At 33.3% G+C, this 16,088-nt stretch overlaps 1 protein-coding gene across 1 annotated transcript in view; it reads right to left on the minus strand.

Moving 5' to 3' along the window:
* Window positions 1-2,420: 2,420 nt before the first annotated feature.
* The window catches only part of TMPO (thymopoietin), a gene marked incomplete at its 5' end in the record, with an annotated part of 29,189 nt that continues 15,521 nt past the window's right edge, over window positions 2,421-16,088 (minus strand). Inside the window, 7 exons of the mRNA XM_015819444.1 lie at window positions 2,421-3,385; window positions 6,949-7,043; window positions 7,767-7,880; window positions 8,289-8,378; window positions 8,485-8,592; window positions 10,644-10,744; window positions 11,373-11,531. Coding sequence (XP_015674930.1) covers window positions 3,094-3,385; window positions 6,949-7,043; window positions 7,767-7,880; window positions 8,289-8,378; window positions 8,485-8,592; window positions 10,644-10,744; window positions 11,373-11,531 — 959 coding nt within the window. The remainder of the gene's footprint in view (window positions 3,386-6,948; window positions 7,044-7,766; window positions 7,881-8,288; window positions 8,379-8,484; window positions 8,593-10,643; window positions 10,745-11,372; window positions 11,532-16,088) is intronic.

A 16,088-nucleotide genomic window follows, 5' to 3' on the forward strand; every position in this document is an offset into this window, starting at 1 on the left:
AATTATTCACAGAGGAAACTGAGATTTTTAAAGCAAATGTTCAATTTTTTTATTTTAAAAGGGAAAATTATTCAATTACTTGGAAGAATACTATCAATCAGTAATTTCTGTATTTTTTTATGCAGGGGAAATCTCTTGAATATGCTATCCTCATCTCTGCATGTAAAGATGATTTTTGAAAACTAAAATTACTCAGATGCTTCAGATGTGTGACTGCAGTGAAAAACAATGAGCTTGTATAGATCTATTTGATATATTTTTGAAACCTCAAAATGGAACAATCCACCTGAAACCCAAATGTTTTCATTTTTTGGCAATGTAGAGAAAGAAAACATTATTCCTACAAGTCTGTTCAATTACTGGAAGATGTTAAGGATAAGAAACAGGAACCTTCTAATCAAATACTAAATCAAAACAAAATTATGTTAGTTCAGTTTTGGAAAAGCTATAAAGATCCCAAATGATTATATTCTTTTCAGAAGAATAGTGTATCAGAGCAAGTAGATGATGATGATGATGATGATACTGGATCATGTTCGAGTACATCATCTAAGCACAGCTAAAATAATCAATACTGTACAACTCAAAATCCTGGAATTGTGACGTTTTGTTCTCTTAAGACACATGGGAAAAAATCCAATGAACATATCCAGATTATAATAGAAGATTCTAATAAGGACCAATAGGACAACGAAAATGTTCAAACCATCAATTTAGTACCCTAAGCCTTACCAAGAATCATTTTTTGCAGTTCTACACAAATCAGTACTAATACCTATAATGCGAACCTCTCAAAGAAGATCCATTAGCAGATTAAAGGCTAATATTCCCAGTTGTCTCATAGTCCTCAGATGTTAATTGGTTCAGCATCAATGATCACTTTAAAAACTAGAAATACTTTAGTAAAGCTTTATTGCATGTTGAAATATTTATCAAATTTGTGTGCCATCTGACTCCCAATGACTGGGTGGTTCACAAATAAAACAAGAAAAGTACTATTCATAACAGGTGATAAATAAAAGGTGGCAAAAACAAACTGGACAGGTACAAAGCAATTACAAAGTACAATTTTCAGATATTAGTATGATAAATATTTGCAGAACTTGGATTTCAAATGTCATATGGAAATTAAATAGTATATCATTGAAGGGATTTTATTGTGCTCAAGCTTGATATTAGTAGTGATATTTTGTAATCATTTTATATATAACTTTGTTCATTTGCAAGCAACTTTGTAGATGCCTTATATTGGGAAATTATTTACATAAAAGCAAATGTCTCATGCTCTATATACAGGAGATTGCTTACATGAAAAGAGCACGGTAAGGGGAGGGGGAAAAGGAGTTACAGATGGAGCCTGGGTTGCTGTGTATGAGTCATCATCTTGGAATTGTTTTTTTGTGCTATGTTACACCTGGTACAAAGACCTGATCTTTTTGTTCTGGAAAGGTATAAAAGGTGGAAGACATCTTTCCTGGTTGTTGCCTTCATTTCTCTACCAGCCACAAAGAGGAATAAGGTCATCCAACTCTGTTTTGATCAAAATAAAAGTTGTTTGCTTGCTGAAACCTTGGCTCAGGGATTTCTTTTGGCTCTTTAAAATTCCTGAGTAACGCTGGGACAATTGTGAGGCTAAGTGGAAAACCTTACACTATGGATGTAATATTGTGTATCTGGAGTTTTCATATTACTGGAATTAATATTGGCTAGGTATCCATAATACCTAGGTAGATGGCATTTTCTAGAAATCCTGTATTTCAAAGAGCAAAGCAGGGCCGGTGTAGGCTTGTGACTGGATGGAAAACAACCAAGAAATTTCACAGTGGTAGGTTGCTGATAGAAGATAATGCCAAACAATTTCTATATTGCTGCCAAGAATATTACATGGTTTTGTCCATGAATTTACCAAGAGACACATTTGATCAATGAGACTTTAAAATTAAGGCTTACATGTAGGCTAAATAGAGTTTAAGGCAAGAGTTTCTATATAAAAATTAAAGAACTTCTGAGTGCATGAACACCAAGTTAGAGGAGAGTGAAAGTTATGGTTTAAAATAACTTTATTGCAGTTTTGTATAGAATATGCTGTAAATTGATACATTCATTTGATATGTAATAATCCACAATAAAAATGAATGTTATGTCATTGAAAAAAAACAATTTGGGACAAGTCATGGTGGACCAAAATAACTGCATTGGTGGGCAATATGTTTAGCTTTTGTTCATCACACTATTTGTGTGTAACAAATAGCTTTTATATACCATAAGAATTATAGGTTTTGGAATATCAGTGTTTTAAATAAATACCATAGAAAAATATGAAATTTAAAAATGTAAGGCTATGGTAACACGACTCTTTTGAAATTAGTCTGCAGATAAAAATGATTTCACAGTTAGTTAAGTAAAAATAAGTAAACCAATTTATTTTATGTAAGCTTTATTTCAAAAAACTATACTAATAAATATTGTTCTAAAACAACAATAGTCAATTAGATCAGGAATTATAGGGTTAAGCACTAAAATAGGTAACTATGATTAAAAATTAAGGATAAGCTTAAGTATAATTACTACAATCAAAACTAACACAAATGTATACAAGTTTACATTTATTGAGATTACAGTATTCTACAGAAAAATGCTGAAGCCCCTTAAAACTACACTAAATTTAGCTGCAGTTTTCACAAAATGCATTACAAATGCATTTCCATTTATCAATTTCTTTCCACCCCAAATAACATATGCAGTAAACAAAATTTCAGTAAAGTATCTTAGTCTGAAGTAAAAACATTTAAACACATATCTTCACATTTTACTATCACTTCTGCCCATTTTGAGCTTCCAAGTTTATAAAATCAAATATACAATCTCAAATGAACATAATGAAGTCCACATTAAAAAAATAAATCCTACAAGTAGTTCCAAAGAAATCTAAAGATACTATTTATGGCACAGTGATCTCCTGATTTTGAAAGAAGTTGATGCCCATTTACTGTCCTATTTTATTCCTTTTTCAGTTTCAAGATGAGGAAGGATGAAGATATCTTTAAAATTAAAAATGGGAGACCCAGTTGTGTGTGCCACAGAAAGAAAAATTCAATCTGTTGTTTTCCGTGGACTCTCAGCCGTAAGGAATTTGGAGAATGGATTTCCTTGGTTGATTTCCATGGATTGATAGACGAAAGCCAAGAAGATTGCAATAATGAAAAAGAGCAAAAATTTTATCCACAAAGGAATGGAGTGTTTTTTAGTTGTTTTTTCTTTTTGGATTTCTGCTGAGGCAACATATTTAGGAATATATTTTGATGAATATGTTTCTTCCAGCCGGTAATCACTGAACTCTATAGGTCGCCCAGCAGCGCCTTTGATTGGTCTGCGGCAGCTTGCACTATAAATTAAGTAATATGTTTAAGATTAACATAAAAATGTCCTAGAATACCTCATATATTTCAAAAGTTCTAATGTGTATGGGAAAAATTTGGACTCAATATAGTAAAGTAGAAAGGCTATGCAATACTTGGATGTATTTTGAAATGCATAACAATGTGAGTATAGTACCTGTCAGTGACTCATTAAAACTACTGCATCTTTTTTCAAGATAGCATGGCAAAGGAGCTTCCTGCAGCAGTCACATAGTTCTGGAATCAGATAGATGAGTTAATGTGTAACTGCTAAGTGTTGCTCTGCCATCAATTTGAATCCCAAGAATAAAACTAATTTATCCGTGTTTGTGATCTTCTCAAAAATATCTCATTGACAATTATATGATAATTTGGTATGGGACAATTGCTATTAATCAAGTTTGTCAGCCACAAGGAACCAGAATAACACCATGACCTGATTAAGATTACTTCTTTATTATTGCATGTGTATTTATAAGAATCTTGCTATATGGATTATATTCTCTTGGGAATGGTCTAATAAAGGTTCAGGGATTCTCGGGGGGATAAGATTTGCACTGCTTCCTGTTATGCAAGGACTAAGTCCCCTTTTCATACTTCCGTCCACACTAGTTGGAGATTCCACAAGTTACACCTTAAATATTAGAACATGTATTTTTGCAGAATTTAAATATAAATCTGGTTTTAAATTGTTATTCATTAAATTTATATGCCACCCATCTTACAATTAAACAAGTTAATAAAAATACTCAATAACCAGAGTTGTCTTTTTTTATATTGGGGTAGGCAATTCAAGGGCCATGTGTAAGTCATTTAAAGGTTAAACTACATTTACTTGTGCCATTCCAATTTTATTGCTGATTCTCAGCAAATTGGGGAAGGGGGGCAGGCAGCTGAAGCCCAACGAAGGGACCTTGTGATAGTGCTTACTAAAGAAATCACAGTAGTAATTATCCAAAAGGGGTCTGGTGTCAGGTAATATCAACTTGCAAGTCAAGCTAGGCCACAGTGGCTTCTTGGGTGGGGGACTGTGAGGAAACTCTCCCAGCAGATATCTCATTAGGCACAGAGTTCTTGTTAGTCCAAGCTAGTAGCACGCTGGCTCTAAAAGCTTCAAAAAAGGACACTTGTATGTTTTGATAATTCCCTGCTAAATTTGATAGAGTTAAGTATATCATAATTGGTGTTGCTGAGAAAAAGAAAGGCTAAGCTGAGTGTAGGTAGACTTGGGGAAGGAAAAAAAAGTTCATTATGTATATAATTATATCACCCCCAAAGCGTTTGTTTTTTATTATCTAAAACAAACTACCACATATCATTTGAACTAGCTTGCCCATTTCTTTATATGGAAGTGACAGTTGAGTACGGCTAAAGAAACACTGAAGATAAGGAATTTTAAAAATAAACATCAATGTATGAAACAGAACAAGAAAAAATAAAAAGGCATGGAAGGGTACAGTAATTGGTGTGAACTAATTTTAAATGTGTTATTTTTTCATATTTCCTGCTTTTAATTTTGTTTTATTGCTTCTGACTCCTTTTCTACATTCTGCATAACATGGCTAAAGGGAATTATTTATTGGATATGTATGCACTGACATGTTCCTATTTATGTCACTCCAAATTAACAGAGGTAGTCTCAGACACAGGAAACAAGGCTGGCTGATTGGGCATGGATAAAAAGAGCAGCAGCAGCACTGTTCAAAGGAAAAAGCCAGTTATAAGAATATGACTAGGGATATGCAAAATGTTCTATGCTCAGATTAGCTGATTTTTGGCATCCCAGGTACAAACCAAAATATGAGTTGTGGGAAAGAGGAAGAAAACAGGAAATCCTGACATTAGCTAAAGGGATATAATAAAGGAGTTTTTGAGAAGCTTGGGGGAATTAGCTGATCAGATCTGCTGTGCTCGACACTAAGACTTGTAACTGAAAGGATAAGAAAACAAAGGTGCGAGGGAGATCAGTGAGCAGGGCACTGGAGAAGAGATGTGCATCAGGCTTACTGTACCTATTCTATAAAGCTCCTACAATTTTGTTCTAGTCCAGTGGTTCTCAACCTGTGGGTCGGGACCCCATTTGGGGTCAATCGACCATTTCATGGGGGTCGCCAAGCAAGGCTGTCTGCCATTTTTTTGTCCGCCATTTTTTTTTGTCCGCCATTTTTCCCCTTTTCCGGCGGGTGCCTTACCTCCCTTGGGCTGGGCCAGCTGGTGGTCGGCCTGCTCCGTCTCTGCCGCTTGCCAGCTACGCCTTGGCCGGCACAGGGGGTGGAACCACGTATGCGCGGCGCTCCCAGGCAGGGAAAGTCCTCGACTTACGACTGGTTGGGTAGTCCTCGACTTACGACCGTTTGGGGTCACAGCATTAAAAAGGTTGAGAACCACTGTTCTAGTCAAAACTTGGAGCAATCAAAATTATTCTAGCTTTGGCAGAATTTATGAAATATAGTCTGTTTTATATTCAAACAAAACATATTTTCTCCTTCATATAAAGAATTTCAGAGGTATTGTAAGAAAAGCCTTCCTGGTCAAAGAGCCAATACATTCTATATCATAGAGTTGCTAACCAGATGTTTTTGAAAACCAGGCAATCATGAACAGGAAGGCAATAATCCTGTTGTAGAATATTATTTTCTTATTTTCTTCTTTGCAAATAAAATATTCCAATATGAAAAACTTTATCTTTATTTTAGCTTTATAGTCCTCTTCTATTTGTTCTCCAAATAAAACATTTATTTGGCCACCCATCTCACAAAAGTGACTTTATGCAATGTACGACAATATCTAAAAACAATCATTTTTTTAAAAAAAATTAAAAACAGTAAAGTACAAAAATGACCATTAACCACAATAGCAGGGTCATTTTAGGATTTCACCAGTCTCCTGCGATGCCCAGCCCTGATGACATAGCCAGATCTTGAGACACCTCTGCAACATCAACATTAATGTTAAAATTAACATTAATAGCATGTTTTGTACATGTGTGCACCTGTGCTCTGCAGTATTAATTTATAGTGGGCAGTTAAAAGTCAGATTTCGGGTTAGAGTTAAGGGGGGCCAATATACATATCTGACAATTTGCTATCCTTTTTATTGGATTATTTTATAGGGGTTCTTTATATATTTATGTAAACTAGTTATTAGTAGACTAGAATTATGTATTTAAGAAGGGCATCCATATACATTTTCCAAATAAAATAAACATTTTGATATTTAAAATGAATCTTGGTAACCTTGGTTTTGGAAGCTGAAAATACCACACTCATTTTGCTTCTTCAGTTGTTTTTTTAACCATATAAAGAAATTTTAAGAGAGTCTGTATACAGAACATTGAAAAATCAAGCTTTTTAAGATGCCACTCAAAAGCAGGAAACTTGCAAACTAGCACAATATTGTGTAACACTTATTTTCAAGACTTGATAAGACTATGTAATACAAAATATTGTCTTGTCAAGTCCAATGTCCTAGGTCTAGTCCAAAAAAGGTCAAAATCTGAAAATTCATGCATCCCAAGAAACAAAACAAAACAAAAAATAGCTATAGGTACCTAATTCCTGTAGGTGTTGATGCTTCATATGGAAACATTTCTTTAAGAATATCTCTTTCTAATCTTGTAACCTCTGTAGACATTTTCTCAATGACCTGTAGTTAGAAAATGGAAAAATGATAATCTTATCAAATTTCATTAGAAGCTGTACTAAAGAAAATAAGGGAGAGAAGCAGAGTGTAGCCATGTTCCGGTGTCATTTCGAATAGTACACCCATAAAAATTTAAGAAGACTCCTTCATGGGGTTTAGCTGTTGATCAAAATTTGGTTACATTTATCTATCTAGTAATTTATTATAAATCCAGATGTCTTCAGTAATATCCTTTGTTCCTTCAAGATGCAGAATAATGCTATTTTATAAAGATTAATGTAATAAAAACCTAAGAAAGATATTTTCACCACTTCTAATTGAATGGATCAGATACTGGTGTTAAGGATGATGAATAGTTTCATTTTTATTCTCCCTCTGAAAAAATGTAATTACTGAAAGAACAATTTTAAGCACAGCATGCAATAGTTTTGCACTGGTATATTCAATTATTTTAATAGCACACATGGCAGAGATATATTTCCTTAAAAAATAGAACTGAATTACTTTAGATTTTGTTAGGTATTCTAGGTATTCGATCTGGTAACAGATTATTAAAGCTTAGATATTCCAAATCAGTATATATCCAATACATGCCAAAAAAAAAAGTCCTGAGAAGGAATCTGAGGGTAGAAAAGCCCTAAAATATATCTATTACCATAGTTTTAATTAAATATAAGTTCACCCTCCTCCCCTTTCTATCCACCAATCTATATTTAATTCATTTACTTCAGCTGTCATCAATGGTTTCTTTGGTGTTCTTCTTGGCAATTCTGAGAAGTCACTGATTGACAGTATAGGATCAGCATGCTTGGTATTTCCAGGTACCCTATTGACAACCTGCTGAAATTCAAATTGTTCAGACTCAGAATTAACAGAAGAAATTACAACAAAAATCTTAACCAAGCCAAGCAGCTTACACATGAGATACCAACTATCCTAAATGGGAATATAGGGATTTTTTTTAAAAAAATAAATAAATGAGAAGTTGCTTTTACTATTTATATTACCCCGTAACATATACGTAAAAACAAATTTTGACACACAGGGAAAAAAACTTTCAGAAGATCCACAGTAACTGAATATTGTTCCTCCTGCCATTTAGTTGCTCTTGGTTTGCATTAGACTGATGAACAACAGCCCAATGTTTTATTTAAAAAGCTTTTTTTCCCAAGAAATAAAGGTTTATTCAAAATTCTTCCATGAGAAGAAAATGAAGAATACCACCTAATGAAAATTCAATATATTTACTAGAGTCTCGTTGCTTGAAGCCACTACAGCTATGGGAGTATTCTCTGATATTACTGGATCATGTACAGGAAATGGAACTGTAGTTTCAACCTGTTTGTTTAAAAACAAAAACATAACAAAATAAGTGTATAGCTGTTGCTAGGGCTCTGAGAATGTCAAAAATTAAGGTCTAAATTAAAAAGTAGCCTTCCGTCACCCTTTTCCTTGGTGTTCTTCTTGATACTCTCGCAGATTCCCTAGACACTGCCTGAAGAAGTCCACTTTTTGAAGATCCACTTCTCCAGAATGTCTCAGTAATGCCATCCTTGGATATTTAAGCATCAAACATATTAGAAAACATATGAATGCTCTATCTTGAAATCAGATTATCCCACCTAATACGGTAGCATTTTGCATGAAAAGTGTGCATGATCTGTATCATTCTGTGTAGAAAAGCATGATATTACAGAGAAACAATGAACACAGGATAGAAATTAATGACATACCATTAACAATAAGTATGTACTTTGATGTGAAAGACATTTTAGATCAGGGATGTCAAACTCACGTTACGTGTCGCGATGTATCGTGACTTTTTTGCCATTGCCACAATGGGGTGGGCGCAGTTTTGTTATGATGCATCCGGCCCGTGGGCCGGCAGTTTGACACCCGTTTTAGATTATTAAAATGTAGGGCATCTAAATATCTGAGCTCTTTTTTTCTCTTTTATTACATACATTAGCTGATACTTTTTCTTGCACTGGTACTTATTTTTCAATTTCAGATAAAGGGATTCTGATTTTGTGACACTAATATATATGGCCTTACTAATATAAGTTCTTTAAATGGCTCTCTGAAGCAAACCATACTAGATTTTAAATCTGTTACTAAATTTAAAATATTCAACATCTTATCCATATTCTACTTAGACTTAGAAGTTTAAATTTGACTGCTAATTACTGCAAAGTTGAATGGGATTGCAGCTTTCATTCTATGGAAATTATATATCAGTGTATATAGAGATTACAAAAGGAGGGAATAACCTTGAAAGCATTAAATCTGTCTGATAGCTTAATAAGATTTGCTAGTCAGAAACAGATTCTATGGCATAGCACAATGGCCAATCAAATTATAGCTATTATACAGATGAGACATTAAACCCTGAATTAATAGATTAAATGTGGCCATCTACCAAAAGACTTCAAAAATTACTATCTGAAGTCTACGTTCATGTTAAGGTGAACAAGAAATATTCTTTTGTCTGGATTTAATAATAAAAAACTGCAGAGATATTGAGAGGTTTTCTGATTATGATTGATCTATGTGTTATATTTTACACAAGCTAAATTTAAATTTTAAAAATTAGTGCCACGTATTTGGTTTTGAACTATATTTTTCAATTTTGAATATTTAGAAAATAAAATTTTCTATTCATAGAAGTATAACTCGTTTAAAAATGAGGTATATTTTCTTCTTCTACTGAATTTTTAATTACAGCAGTCCTCACTTTTTTTAATTACCATTTGAGGTTACAACGGTATAAAAAACCCCTTCCAACTTTATGATCAATCCTCACTTTTACAACTGCTATAGCATCCTGCAGTGATTGGCATTTTGTGTTTCAGAATTGGCTTCCAATAAGCAAAATTAATGGAGAATGTGGAAGTTAAATCACCCGTCTCCCCTTCTCCCATTAAGATAATGAAGGAGAGGGAGGGTGAGGCGAATGGAGCTTTTGAAGTTATTTTTTATCTCCTCGGATGTTTTCCTCAGATAAACATATCTATATGAAAGATTTCAGAAGGCTTGATTTGCTTCATCTTTTTACCTGGCATTCAGGTTGGCAGCAGCATTGCATTATGAACTTCTTTGCAATCTTATTAAACTGCTGCTATATTACTGTTTTCCAGTTAAAACAGCCCTTCTTGCTCTTAACAGCATGTCCACATTAGATAGATTTTATTAAATGAGGTGGCACTGAATAAAATTAAGTTAGTTTAGATCACAAATACTGTCCTTATTTAGAACAAACTTTGGTGCTTGTAGGTTTATTATATTACAATTAGGAAGAAAATTTATTTAAAAACATTGACTCAGACTACTGTATATAGCAGAAAATCAGCATGAAAGAAATAGGTAGGGTTCAAAAACTTATTACAAATTTCCCCATCCTCTCCTTTATCACATCAAAATGCTAGCTAGCAATATCGCACTCTGCCATAAGTTCTTTATATGCCAACCATTTTTGCTAAAGAACCAGATGTATGCTTATTTTTGCAGTAAATATTAACTACACCAGAAATATAAGGTTGTTTTAAAATGTCATTTTGAAATATACATTTTAAAAGAATCTTTTGAAGAAAATTATTGTGATACCTGGTTATTTTCAGCAATTCTTCTTTGTTTAAGTGATAATGAAGTTTTTGTTTTACTCTTCAGTGGTTCCTGCTTGTCAAGTCTGAACTCTGTTTTAGGATCTGTAAATAAATGTATTATTCTTTTGCAGCTAAAAATGTCACTATTAAATCAATGCTATTAGAATCTTTAAAGACTGTTCAATTATTTTTCCAATTTAGAAAATACACTGAAAACTGGTAGCAATAAATATTAAATTCACAAAAGATGCGTTCTGAATGGAATACATCAGAATGGAAAATTCAAGAAAGTGGCATCATGAATTCCTTGTGGGGGTGTTTTTGGATCAACTTCTGGGAATATTAAATATTTTCAATCTTATTTACCGTAAATCATTTTACTAAGTTTTATTTTTAAAGAAAACACAAGATTGTACTAATGCAGTAATTCAATTTGCATTTAAAAATTAATTAGCGAGCACAGTGCTGCTCCTACTGACTTGAAGGCACAAAACAAGCAGTTTTAAAAATGACTATAAGAATGATTACTTTTAATTTATTTCAGTGGATAGGAATGGCTACTTAAATGTAGTCCATCATAAATAAAGTAGTAGAATTTATATCTATTGCTCCTAATCTCACTGCATGTATTAAGGCCAAGTATGTTTTCACTCTCATTGCATACAAAAAGATAAAAAATAAAAATATTATAGTTTTTAAAGCTATTTAGTCATCATGTATTTTATTATACCTTCTTCACTGTCACTGAACTGATCAGAATCATCATTTCCATTTTGCTTATTGTTTTCTGTTGATGAAGAAAATGTTGGTGTGGCTATGAATGAACTTAGCTCTTGGGACGGTTCTTTCAGCTTCAGTAGCTTCTTCTCATACAGCTTTCTTGTTGTAGCTGCAACAGAGCAGGAAAAATTGGTTACATAACTCAAACATTTATGGTCCTCTATGTGCATTTATAAGAACTATTACTACCTCACTTATCAAAATCTGAATATAGTAGCAATATTTTAATAAAGTGTAAAACTGTTAAAACTTGTCTTCTTCAATTTTTATTTTGAAATTTAAAAAGAAATCCCACAGCAGACCTGACAAAACATGAGACAAGCTATAAAGGAAACTCTAAGAACTTAAAAAGTAACTGTCATCTTAAACAGAAAGCTATATTGGGAAAGAGAGAGAATATAAAGGTAAAAGGTAGACAACTAAATTCAAAATTAACATAGTAAGGGAGACAAAAATAACCCTATATTACAGAAAGTAGGTAGATATACTCTTATTGAAAACTTTTGAATTTAATTATTTCAATTGCAAAATGGCAGTTTGAATGAAGCAACTTATTTATGACAGAAGGAAGATGGACAGATAACCCAGTTTTTTAAAATGCGTGCTAAAGCTGGTTATTTGTGTTTGGATAGAAAAATAATAATATACAATTCAAATGTGAATTGTAATCTGGGCCATGGATCCGCAATTGATATCTCCCCACTACGCACACAGTACTTTTCTAGTAAATAGTTTTATAGAAAAATCAGCTCTATATATAACCACTTCCCCTTTCAAAATAAAACCATTATAGGTAATCCTCAACTTATAACCACAATTGAGCCCAAAATTTTGTTAAGTGAATTTTGCCCCATTTTACAACCTTTCTTGCCACAGTTGTTAAGTGAATCATTGCACTTGTTAAGTTAGTAACATGGATGTTAAGTGAGTCTGGCTTCCCCATTGTCTTTGCTTGTCAGAAAGTTGCAAAAGGTGATCACATAACCCTGGGACATTACAACTGTCATAAATGAGTCAGTTGTCAAGCATCTGAATTTTGATCACGTGACCACGGGGTTACTGCAGTGGTCAGAAGTGTGAAAAGTGGTCATAAGTTACTTTTTTCAATGTTGTAACTTTGAATGGTCACTAAATGAACAGTTGTAACTCAAGGACTACCTATATAAAATTAAATTTATTATAAAAAGTAGTTTAGCCCTCAGAAATATGTATTTATCTATCTACAATTGCCAGAAAGAAGCACTTTGTACTAAAAACAGCTACATCAAGGCAATTAAATAATTACAAGGAGAAGAGTCATGGTCAAATCCTTTACATAGTAAAAATTAGGTTCTTGACACTCTGGTCTCAGTAGAGCAGCAACCCCCAACATTTTGGGCATCAGGGACCAGTTCCATGAAGAGATTTTTCCGAGGTCTAGAGAGGGTGTGGTTTTGCATGCTGCCTGCATCCCGCAGACGGGGTTTCACTTGTTTATGTGGCCCGGTTTCTGGCGCGGCCCAGTGTCTGTCCATGCACTTGGGTTTGGGAAGCCCTGCAGGAGATGCTGTCATTATTCTCTGGAGTTAAGACATAAAGGAATTGTGCCCTGGGAGGAACAGCCACAGCTGAAACTTCAAAAGGGACTAGTTTTGAAAGCATCTAAGGCAGAGGGCCCCAACCTTTTAGGCACCAGGGACCGGTTCTGTGGGGAGAGGTTTTTCCGCAGACCGGAGGGGGCATGGTTTTGTGTGCTACCTGCATCCCATGGATGGTGCTTTGCTTGTTTGCGCGGCCCAGTTTCTGGCATGCTGCAGCCCGGTGCCAATCCACAGACCGAGGGTTGGGGACCTCTGATCTAAGGAGACCAAAAGCTGAAAATGTTCTATACTATTTTAAAGAATGGGACTTTAATCATAGAGAAATTTTGGCTTCTTAGGGATTCTTAAGAGCAGGAAACAGCCTGGGAGCAAAGAATAAAATAGGGAAAGATAGGGCAAGATATGGTGAAACTAGGGCAAGATATGGTGAACAGCTGCCATTTGGCTGCAGTAATGAGAAAGGTTGGCTTCTCTTTGTTGGCTGGCAATCTACCAAAAGAAATCAAAGTGACAATGACAACATTCCCTCCTGCTTTTAACATCATTAGGCTTTTTTACTCCTGAATAAAGGTCCTGGCCCAATGTATCTGAGATCTATGTGAAAGAGACTGAAAAAAACATAAAAGTTCCCTAGAATTGACTTCACTGAGATAGACTAAGCCATGTAGTTTTCCATATTAGAAAAATATGGAAATGTTTATGTTGAGAGCTGGACAACATACAGTACAAATTTGATATGTTACTACTACTTTTGTCACCTTCTGGGATGTTTTTTAAACTTTTATTTTATTTTTTTTTAAGATTTTTATTAATTTTTTCCCATACATTCAATAGTATTTATTCAACAAACGTGCTGTTCCTAATCCTTTATTCTTTCCTCTAGCCATCAATAAAATAAGTCCCAAATTTGATAATATTCCGTTTCTTCTTTTTCTTTTAGTCTCAGAGTCAGTCTATCCATCTCCATGCATTCTAATATTTTTTAAATTATTTGTTCATCTGATGGTATTCCTTCATTTTTCCAATACTGCGCAAATATAATTCTTGCCACTGTTGTGACATGCAAAGTCAAATATATGATTTGTTTAGCAGTCTCTTCTGGCATTATACCTAATAAAAAAAGTTCAGGTTTAAAATCTACGTGTTCTCCCATCATCTTTTCTAGCCAGGCATGTATCTTTTTCCAATAACTCTTTGCTTTGGCACATGTCCACCAATCATAGTAGTAAGTGCTTGACTTGTGTTTGCATTTCCAACATCTATCGGACATGTTTTTAAACATTTTTGCTAGTCTTGCTAGTGGCAAGTGCCATCTATAAAACATTTATATAAATTTTCTTTGTAGGAAGTTGACATTGTCAGTTTATAATTTCTTTCCCACAAATTTTGCCATTTTTCTAATTCTATATTGTAGCCAAATTTTTTTGCCCATCTTCTCATTGTTTCTTTAACTTGTTCGCTTTCCATTTTCAAAGTTAATAAAAAAATATAAATTTTCTTAATTAGTTTCTCATCAGAAGTTAACAATATCTTATCAAACAAAGTTTGTTCCTTATAAAATCCATACAGTTTAACATCTTTATCATATCTATCTTGCATTTGTAAATGTGCCCACCATGATAAATTGATACACTGACTTTCCATTTCTTGTTTAGATTTTAAATTCCCTTCAGAGTTTAGAATATCTCTATATGTCTGGATTTTTTCAAAGTCAACTAAATTTGGATGTACAAATGCTTCCACTGTTGGCAACCACCCTGGAATTTTCAGATATATTTTATATTTTATTTTTTCCCATGTTGTTAATAATGCATTTCTTATGTAGTGATTTTGGAAGTATTTATTAATTTTATTTTTCCCATACCATAAAACAGTGTTCCACCCCAATTGTAAATCATGCCCCTCCAAATATAACAACCTTTTGTTTCTAAAAATTATCCATTCTTTTACCCATGTTAATACAGATGCTTGATAAAATAAAATCCACTCTGGTAAACGAAAACCTCAATTTTCTTTGCATCTTGTAACATTTTCATCTTAATTCTAGCTTTCTTTCCTTGCCAAATAAATTTCAAAATTAATGAGTTTAAATCTTCAAAGAATTTTTTCTCAAGTTTTATAGGTATTGTTTGGAATAAAGATAAAAATTTTGGTAATATATTCATTTTCACTGTAGCAATTCTTCCTAATATTGACAATTGCAAATTTTTCCATTTTTCCAAGTCCACTCTTATTTGATTCAATAGTTTTGTAGTTATCTTCTTTTATAGTTGAACATCTTTCTGTTAAGTATATTTGACCTTTTTAACTATTTGTAGTTCTATTTTTTCTGACATTTAGGTTTTTTTGTTTATCTGAAAGATTTTTTACTATTACTTTAGTTTTTTCTCTATTTATTTTCAGTCCTGCTATTTCTCCATACTGCTCTATCTTTCCTAGTAGTTTAGGAATCATCTCCAAAGGTTCTTCTAAAATAAATACAAAATCATCTGCAAATGTTTGTAATTTGTATGTTTCACCTTTTATTTCTAGTCCTATTTCTTTTTTTTCTTTTTTTTTTTTTTAAGAAATTTTATTTATTTTTTTCCATCATAAAAAACAATCATAAGTAAACACAATAACCAATCAAAAAAAACCCCACCCCCCACCCCCCGGACTTCCCAAACCTAATCCCAGGATAATATTCATATAGAAGTAAACAAATACTAATATCTCTAACTCCACAAAGTATCTTAATCTACAAGAAAGAATAGAAAGAGTAAACAAACTTAAAAAAATCTAGAAACCTAAATTATATTCTACCACTCTGTGTTTCTTTTGAATATAAACAATCCATCTTCTCCATATTGATAAAAATTGTTCGTTCGAATGGTTCTTCAAATAAGCCGAAATCTTTGCCATTTCAGCAAGATACGAAACTTTCAATCTCCAGTCTCCCATCGTAGGCAGAATTGGGCTCTTCCAATTTTGGGCTATCAACAATCGGGCAGCAGATAAACAATAAAGCATCAAATTTGTTTCTTTTGCATCTAAATCTTGTACAATACCTAAAAGAAACAACTGTGGAAGGAAAATAATCCTTTTTT

Source organism: Protobothrops mucrosquamatus, unplaced genomic scaffold (assembly GCF_001527695.2).
Source record: "Protobothrops mucrosquamatus isolate PMUCROS unplaced genomic scaffold, P.Mucros_1.0 scaffold921, whole genome shotgun sequence".
Taxonomy (NCBI): Eukaryota; Metazoa; Chordata; class Lepidosauria; order Squamata; family Viperidae; genus Protobothrops; species Protobothrops mucrosquamatus.